Source organism: Penaeus monodon, chromosome 17 (assembly GCF_015228065.2).
Source record: "Penaeus monodon isolate SGIC_2016 chromosome 17, NSTDA_Pmon_1, whole genome shotgun sequence".
Classification (NCBI taxonomy): Eukaryota; Metazoa; Arthropoda; class Malacostraca; order Decapoda; family Penaeidae; genus Penaeus; species Penaeus monodon.
Window position 1 is genome coordinate 36,729,482 of NC_051402.1, and position 10,000 is coordinate 36,739,481.

Below are 10,000 nucleotides of genomic sequence, written 5' to 3' on the forward strand. Positions count from 1 at the left end.
GACTTCTAGCCAAATGAGGGCGTGGTAGGCTTAGTCTCTGAGCGGCAATATGCTTTTATTACTTTTATTATTTTACGGTAAATATGAGTCCGTAGCAGCTGTGCCTGTGTTGTTTATGACTCTATTTCTGATGCTCTCTCTATCTCTATGTGTCACTCTCGGTAACATTAACTGATGATAATCAAGGAAATTGTGGGGTAAGAGCAAATGAATGAAATAAGACTTTCAGTTATTTAGCTATTGCCAAGCACATTCTTAGTAAATAGGGGGCTTTGCCACCTAACTCCCTTTCCAGAGGGGGCTACTGCCCCACTACTCCCCATCTGGCCTACAAAATCCTCACATTGTATGTTCCAGCAGGATGGAACCCAGGCAAATATCTGGACCTTGCATCAATAATTTCTGACCTTGGCCAATAAATTGGTAATAGCCATCCTGCAAGTCAAAATCCTTGTCATTGCTGTTAGTGGGAAATGCAACCACAATCCACCAATCTTTTTTGTTATTGCCATATTCTGCATTTTAACGGCAAAACAGCACCTTATACACAGACTAGCTATGTCAGAGCTGATTTGACATTCAGTTGACTTCCCCTGGGTCTAGCTTCTTTTGTCACATGATTATTTATTAGAAATCATATTGTATGCAGGTAGATGTAATCAGTCAGCACTTCGAACAAGCTGGAAGGCTAGGTTCCACAAGGAATGGAAAAATATATCAAGACCTGAAATATCATCTGCTACTGTTGCTCCCAGGGATAATCAAAGGCCATCTTCTAGGGCCGAGGGGTCAGCGTAACCTTGGTCAGATTTCAGAGACTGCCTACCCAAAAAATACTACTATCAATGTATGTTATTGATTGGTTAATGAATTTAAAGACAATTCATTCTATTACATATCCATCACATAATACAAATATAACAATATTTAATGCTGTAGATAACCTACTCGGTAGTGATAGTATTAAGCATTTACTATAGATTCGTACCTTTGCTATTCCTGTGAAAGTCAACAAATATCCACTACACATATTCTGGCTAGATAAGGCTGGGAATGGTTCCTTATATAATGGTAAGGAGAAGCTTAGAATAACTCCATAATCATTTAAGTAAACAGAATTTCATGTGCATCATCTTACATCTTAACCCTTTGCCGATGGGTGGCATGTACGCACATGCCATGGCATGGCTGGACTACCTGCCAGGGGCATGTACGTACATGCCATGGTGTATGTATGGACATGCCATGAGTTTTTTTGTTACAATCACAGCAAAATATTATCTTTCTGCCACTGAAAGTGTGATTAAGTAGTTTTTAAACTACTTAGTTTTTAAACTACTTAGTTTTTAAACAGACATAGCTGACAAATCCTCTTAACATGGAAAGAATTTGCTCTCTCCAACCCCTGGGAAGTTCACATCCAGAAGTAAAAACACAACATGGAAGCGTGCACGTGCACGCGTGCGTGCGTGCGTGCGTGTGTGTGTGTGTGTGTGTGTGTGTGTGTGTGTGTGTGTGTGTGTGTGTGTGTGTGTGTGTGTGTGTGTGTGTGTGTGTGTGTGTGTGTGTGTGTGTGTGTGTGTATATATATATATGTATATATATATGTATATATATATATATATATATATATATATATATATATATATATATATATATATATATATATATATATACATATACATATATATATATATATATATATATATATATATATATATATATATATATATATTTATATATATATATATAAAATTACATACATATACATACACACACATACACATACACACACACATACACACACACATACACACACACATACACACACACACACACACACACACACACACACACACACACACACACACACACACACACACACACACACACACACACACACACACACACACACACACACACACGTGCGTGCGTGCGTGCGTGCGTGCGTGTGTGAGAGAGAGAGAGAGTATGTGTGTGTAATTGTCAGTGATTTAAAAACTTTAAACTTGTTTGCACTCTAGATTTTTTGTTTACTTTGTCCCCATGATTGTCTGAAGTAAGAATGTATAACAGTTTCCAGAGTACTTCTTACGGCTGGCAGTGGCACCACCATCTAATCAGCATCTAGGACGAGCAGTGACACCAACACGTCCCCAGATAGGCTGTGAGATTTTACGTTAAAGAGTTTGGTTGACGTTAACAAAGAGGCCCTTAGTTGAGGACTTTGTCTCTGGCAAGTGTGTCCATAATGTAGAGAATTACCATTATTTTCATCTTCATCAGCATCATCATTATTATTAGTAGTAGTATTAATATTGTTATTATTATAATGGTTGTTATTACTATTGTTGTTAATTATTATTGTTATTTTTATTGTTATGATTGCTGTTATTTTTTTTATAATTATTACTATTATTATTTATTCAAAACCTAAGGATCATGTCTGCAGTGTTATTGAATTTGTAGAGTGCTTGTCTATGCTTTTTGTTTGGGTACATGTATGAGTAAGTTTTAAACATGAATCAGTTGCTTTGGCTACTTGTAAATGTGCATCTTTTCTTTAAAAAAAGTATGATTTCTACTTTTTAACTCTATATTCTTGCTTTTGTGTGTGTGTGTGTGTGTGTCTGTCTGTCTGTCTGTCTGTCTGTCTGTCTGTCTGTTTGTCTGTCTGTCAGTTTGTCAGTCTCTTTGTCTTTGTCTTTAATATTGGTTATGCTTCTTTTATATTCTTACTAAACAGTAAACAGTATTTAATGACTTGCAAAACATGGTGAAATTTATTAAAAATCCTTTCTTTTCTTTTCAGGAGATGTCCAATGCCGGAAAATATTCAGTTTTAACATGAAAACAAGATGTCTATAATATGACTGAGTATTTGCTTCTAAGGTTGTATGAATGAAAACCTTAGGAGAGTATTTATTTATATGATAATATATGACTAATGTTACTGTTTGAATGTATTTATTATTATAAATGTGTGTGATTAATATTACTCCTAGATGGTATTACAAAAAAGATCATAATGTTATTATAATGTGTGAATACAAGATATTCGCGTTTTAGTCTTTTTATGATGACAATCCAACTGTTTTACTGTATGTAAGTTTCAATGACAAATGAAATATGATGTTTGAAGAGGATATCAGACTCCTAAATATGCAGTCTCCAGAAGAAATCATTATCTGTAGTAATAGCCAAGAGAATTATTATGAAACCTCGAGTGTGAAGGAAATCGAGAAATCACCATGCAGTTTTTGTGGGAAGGAATATAATGCTGATAACTTGAGTGACTTAGAGAAAGGCATTTGTTCCATATGCAACAGTGGAAATAAGAAGAAGCAGCCCCACAAATGCCACATTTGTGGGAAAGTACTTTCAGGCATTTATAACCTTAGGAGACACATACAGAAACATTCTGGAGAAAAGCCATTCGAATGCACCATTTGCTTGAAAAGATTCACAGAGAAAGGTTCCCTCAAGAAACACATGTTAATACATTCAGAAGATAGTCCATTTAGGTGTTCTATATGTGATAGAAAGTTTACCCAGCTTGGACATTTGAAAGCACACACACTACTCCATTCAGGGGAAAGACCCTTTCTGTGTTCACAGTGTGGAAAGAGTTATACTAGTAAGTATAACTTAAGAGCACATCTCCTAACTCACACTAAAAAGAGATGGTATCAGTGTACAGAATGCAAAAAAAGTTATCCATCACAAGAAAAGCTTTTAAAACATAAAGTGGTTCATACTGTGAGAAAGCCATACAAGTGTGCCCTATGTGCAAAGGCTTTTGCGAGGAAGAGTAGTTATTCTAATCATATGAACATCCATGATCGAAAGAAATTCTCAAACTGTTTGGAATGCAATGCTGAGTTCACATCTGTGAAATCAAAGATATGTCAGTTTTACAGCACTAGGAAGATGGAAAGTCTTTCTTGTGCTTTTTGCACAGAAAGCTATGTTGATTTTGACCAATTCATGGATCATATTCAAAGACATACAGGAGAAAAAGATGAAATTTGTGCTGATTGCAGAAAGACAATGAATAAGCAGTATGAATGTAATATTTGCCCTGAAAAATATGATGAACAAGCTCTTCTTGAAGAACATTTGTTATCTACACATATTGATGGGAAACCCTTTGAATGTAATGTATGCAAAAAGAAATTTGCAGAGTTTAAGAAATTTATTCGTCATACTAAATTACATTCCGATAAAAGTTATGAATGTTCCATTTGTGGTAAGAATTTTACCTTGAATATTTCCTTGAAAAGACATATGTTTGTACATACCAGAGAAGTCACATGTGAATGTCAAGAATGTGGTAAAAAGTTCCGTCACCCGACAAGTTTGGCAAGACACAAATTAAATCATTTGGGTCGAAACAAATGGAAATGTCATCATTGTGGAAAGAGGTTTCTTGAGAAAAAAGACTTAGATCTGCATCAGCTTAACTATAAACATGTTAAAGGTTATGAGTGCCCCACTTGCAAGAAGGTATTTAGCTTTCCCAGCAGTCTCTCAAGACATAAGAAAATTCACACTGACATAAAGCCTTATACATGTTCCTTGTGTGACAAAAAGTTTTCATACTCAGAAACACTGAGGAGACATATTCGAGTTCACTGCGAGGACAGGCGTTTCAAGTGTGGAGTGTGTGGTAAAGGATACAATTCATCATTCACCCTGAAAATACACATGAGAATGCATAGTGGATACAGGCCCTTCCAATGCGCATTGTGTCCGGTTAGTTATACCATTAAAGGTAGTCTTAAGAGGCACATGTTATCACACTACAGTGATACAACATTTCAGTGTCACATCTGTAAGAAGGAGTACTCACGACAGTGTACTTTGAAAAAACACTTACAGACTCATAATAATAAGGAAGTAACAGCTTTACCTGGTAGTAGTGAATCTGAATGTGAGAAAAAGTCTCATGGTGAAAAATGCAATGATTTAACTTCCGAAAATCACATCGCTACTGGAGAAGAGAGTGTTGTCTACATAGAAGTAGACAGTGAGAAGAATATGAAAACTCTGGGTTATGGCAGTGATGAAGAGGAAGAGGGTTTTACATCACAAATTGATGAAAATCTTGATCCGCTGTGTGATGATGATCAAAACATTGCAGTAGTTTTTAAGGAAGAGAAACCGGATATGATAGAGGAGACGTATAGTACCTCAAGTGGAGATGATGTTAGTCATTTGAGTGTTGCAAAAATGGAAGTGAAGATGGAGGTTTATTGTGAAGAGGCTTTGGATTAATATTTATTTTGAGTATGAAGCTTTTTGGAAATAAACTGGCATATTAGTAAACTGGCTTTTGTTTTCCTTGTCAGTATCTTTGTCATTCTGTCATTTATTATCCTAAAATAGAATTAAAACTGAGGAATACGTGTGGATTATAGGCTCTAAGAATAATTGGAAATCGATTAGAACTGTTATGAAAGCTAGCCTCAACTTGGATACATGACTTTTCCAATGATTAATTCAAAGCAGTTTGAATAAATATATTTTTACTAACAGAATACAGTTATCCAACTATATACAAGATTAAAACTACTCTGGAAATATAAATAATAAAAATGTTTTCTTAAGAAATGAAATATGAATATTTTAATACAGTTTAATTACTGATTCTACATCAAACTCTTTTACTAGCATTTAATTAATGTTTTTTTTTCTTTCTTTCTTTCTTTTAATGGAAATATAACAGATATCATAATGTCCACTAATGATAATTGTTAAGTCATTTTTACCAATTTTACTACAATACTTTTTCATAATGCTGTATGACCTTTGATGTCTAGGACATGTATTTGTTTTGACCATTAACCATTCTGGGAATCAACAAACAACACCTGAACTAGTAAACTAAGGTTATATATTGAATACCCCTCCCCCCCAATCCCTTGCTCTTGTTGTCGTGGGGGGGGAGGCTTAGGAGATGGGAACTGAGGCCTAATGTACAGGATCGCACCTGCCTTGGCCTGAGGCCCTCACCTCAACTAATTTTGCAAGGTCTTTTCTTCCCTCCTTTTTATCCCCTTGCACTGTCCACTTATCCAAGTCTTTAAACTCATTTTTGCTGTTATTGCCACAATACTTTGTCATAATGCTCCCTACTCCCTTCTAACAACCTTTACCTTCTACTAAACCCCATCAGCTCGCTCCCTCTACCTTTTTCACTACCATACTACCACTCAGTACTATTCAACATGTAACTTTAATCATAACTGTAATCATTAACTCATTCCTAACCCTTTTCTTACTCTACCTTACCTCTACCTACCTATGATTCACTTCCTAAGATTGAGAGCTGTGTTGAAAGGATTACTTAACCTCCAGGAAACATTTCTCCTCTCCCAACATCCTCTACTTCATCTACTACCCCTTCCTCCCTTATTACTACTTTGCAGCCTTATTATCCGTCTCTGCAGTATTACTTCACTCAACGCCGCTCCCTCCTCCACAAGGCCCCGTCATTCTGCTACCCCACCTTTACAGATCTGAATACTTTGTTTGGTCCAAGCAAGTAGGATCGATTTTTTGTGATCCCATCTGCAACCCCACAATACTCTCCTCTTTCAGCAGCCTCCAAAAACAAGTTGGCAAAGTTTTCTTCCGCAGCCTGACACTTTACTGACAAGCCTATTCTCGCCCCTCCCTCAATACTTGTACCATCTCCTCGTCTCCATCTCCTCAATATACTGCCCTCTCTACGACAAGGATTGGTCAGATTGTGGAGAAGACTTACTTGCCTGCCTTGTGGACTATGGTGCATTATCAGTACAATGGTACACCATTCCAACTAGAGGCCTCCCCCCCCCTCCATGTTCATATTGGCGGAGAATCCCTCTCTGTCCGACCATATCAACCTCCACCCCGTCAATGTCAGAAATGTTGGCGACTAGGGACAGCCGTTCCACAGTCCAATGCCCTCAAGCTGGTCCTGTTCAGTCAAACTGCTCTGCACAATCAAGGACATGCGCCAATGGTGGTGGCTCCCATAATGTATTTTAGAGGGGCTGGCCAACCTACAAGTTCGAGTGTAAGGTGGGAACTCTCAGATTCAAACTTGGCCTAACTTTACGCGAGGCCAGTCAGGAAGCATGTCGGGAAGATTTTTCTCTTACTCCCTTCTCCAATGCTGCCCTTCGCTCCGCCCCTCCCCCTTCTTCTCAAGACGTTTCTCCCCCCCCCCCCTCGTATATATCTCTCCTCCATATTACGTTTCCACTTCTACTCCCTTCCTCTGCTAATCAAATTATTTTGTAATTCTCAATCCAGACACCCCAATCTCTATCATTGCCCCGATACCTTCCCCTCTCCCTCCTCGCTTTACCCGCAGGAGATCTAAACGTTGCAACCCATCTTCTAAAACACCCTCTCCTCCATCTACCTCTTGCTTTACCCCTCAAATGCCCACCTCATAAGAAAACTTTTGTTTCTCAGACCTCTTCAACCAAATCCACTTCAGAAACTCTCGAAGACATTGAGATCTATATAATCATGACCCAAAATAGCATGCCTACACCTCATCCATCTTCCAATCTCTCTGCTCCCATTCCCTCTACACTCGAAGTAACTGCCGACATCCATCCTCCTCCTATTCATGTTCCCCCTACACCCCTTCCTCCCACCCCCTCCCAACACATCTCGTTCTCCCCTGCTTCATCTGCATCATCCCCCCCTTCCTTCCCCATTATTCATTCCGCTTCCCCCTGGATATACATGCGACTCTTTGTCACTACAGCCCAATTCTCTGGATTCTCTTCCTCCTGACAGTTCTCCTAAACTGTTATCTAATCTCCCTTAAACCCCCTTTAACCCATTTACTCACCCTCTCTGAACTGCTGTGCGACTTTGGGACTTTTGACATTTGACATTTAATCAGCAACTAATCCCCTATTTTGTCCTTTTCACTAGTACACCGCTCTATAGTGCTATATAGCTTTTGATGTCTAACACATTTATTTTTCTTTGTAACCACTGACCAGTAAAGAATGTTGAATGATCGAAATCACTGCTTAAGAACATCAGAATGAGAGTGCTTTACCAAAATCGGAATATCTTCTATAAGGATTCCACGAAACACATTGGTACAAGCTCATATTTCATCGAACCTGAATATTAATTACTAATTACTGTGTTCACTGTTAAACGTAAGCAAACACAAATGCTTTCAAACACACACTGTTGACTCCAATCTAACAACGCTTTGGTAACTTGAATGTTCTTGGTGTATTGAATCGTTCAAGGGAATAGTCAAGTCAGTACATAGTGCTTCTGCTTCGGTTTCTATGATTACCATCGTAGACGTGTTTGAATGGCATGTAATACGCGATGTTGCTTTGTCTTTGAAATTGGGCTGCAGTGTCGTCTGTCATTGTTACTTTTCTCAGTGAAAAGTATTCGTTACGAATGGCGTAAATTTACAATGAGCATTAAAAGTTTATTTAAGATCTAGAAATTAGCTTTGAAACCTACCTGAATTTTATTTTCAAATCTTAGGAGAAGATAAAAGAAGAGAAAGCACTTGAAGGCGCACGGCAAGGCAGCTGAGGTCGGGTGCACGGAAGCAATTGGGTCATAGTTCAGGTCAAAAAGTCACTAGACTGATTCCGGACAAGGCGCCAGGCTAAATGTGTGGAGGGTTAATGGCATAGGACAAAGATATCAAGTGGGAAGTGAAAACACGCGAAAATCCTTTGTAAAAGTTGAAATTAGCAATGCAGAAGAGAGCATTGTTACTAAATACTCCTTTATATAATCGTGCGGAAAAGTATATTGGGAGGGAGTTGGTGTGTTCCAGAGGGTGAACCTGGTGGAAAATGTACCCGTCGAAATGGCGAAGAAGGCAAGGAAGGAAATCGCAGTATCAAAGTGACAAATTTAAGATTTACCTATCCTTCATTATAATGGGGCTAGCTAATCCGTGAGACAGGGAATGATGCAACTTTTAGGATCCTGCAAGGTGCAATAATCATTCAAATGAACAAGGTACTTTAGTCACTCTGCTCTGTTGTACCGATACAAAGAATGCACTTCACAAGTTGAAAATTGATGACAATTTAACAAGTTGTTGGTATCCATTATTTGATAACTGACAAGTTTGTGACGACTTATGACAGTTTGACTGGTTATTCATAGTGCAAAGTGCATTTTTTGCCTCGATAAGAAAAAAAAATGTAGCATTACAGCGACTACAATGACAACTACAACAAATACTGTAACCAGTTATATATATGAAAACATATGGTATTGTGTTTTCCAGTATGTGCTGATATCAAATATGATACTTTATGATACTTTGTTATCTGCAGCGGAATGTCACTGACGTGGTAGGTATGAGCGTTTCCCTGTCCTTATCATAATTATAGACGATAACCGTTTGATCAATCCTGGTATATATGTTGTATATATACATAGTTATTTATTAATTATATGTATGTACATGTATATTTATGCATGTAAAGACGCACACACGCACGCACGCACACGCACACACACACACACGCACACGCACACGCACAGGCACACACACACACACACACACACACACACACACACACACACACACACACACACACACACCACAACAAACTACAACACCTGCAGCCTAGCCAATGGTACGGAAAAGTTCGGGAGCTGTGCGGCCTTGCAAATCGGCCGTGCACGTTTCCATGCACCAGCAATCTTAGCCCCAGTGAAGCAGCAGAGGCTCTCAATGACCATTTCGCCTCAATTTGTCAGCAGCTACCCCCCCTGGACACCACCTTCCTCCCCGCCTACCTGCCGGCCCGCTCACTTGCTCCCACAGTCAGTCAGTCCCAGGTGCTTCAGAAGCTGAGAAAAATCCACACACACAAACACACACACACACAAGCGCGCGCGCGCGCACACACACACAGAGAGAGAGAGAGAGAGAGAGAGAGAGAGAGAGAGAGAGAGAGAGAGAGAGAGAGAGATGATTAGACTAGAAAAT

General features: G+C 38.6%; 1 protein-coding gene across 3 annotated transcripts in view; it reads left to right on the forward strand.

The window, feature by feature from the left end:
- Nucleotides 1-5,328, forward strand: part of LOC119583717 (zinc finger protein 2 homolog) — a 6,036-nt gene extending 708 nt beyond the window's left edge. Inside the window, exons 2-3 of one of the 3 annotated variants that reach the window (XM_037932367.1) lie at nt 2,077-2,167; nt 2,813-5,328. In XM_037932367.1, coding sequence (XP_037788295.1) covers nt 3,130-5,277 — 2,148 coding nt within the window. In that variant the 5' untranslated portion in view covers nt 2,077-2,167; nt 2,813-3,129 and the 3' untranslated portion in view covers nt 5,278-5,328. The remainder of the gene's footprint in view (nt 1-2,076; nt 2,168-2,812) is intronic. The other 2 variants (XM_037932368.1, XM_037932369.1) reach the window with 2 other exon arrangements.
- Nucleotides 5,329-10,000: the final 4,672 nt, after the last annotated feature.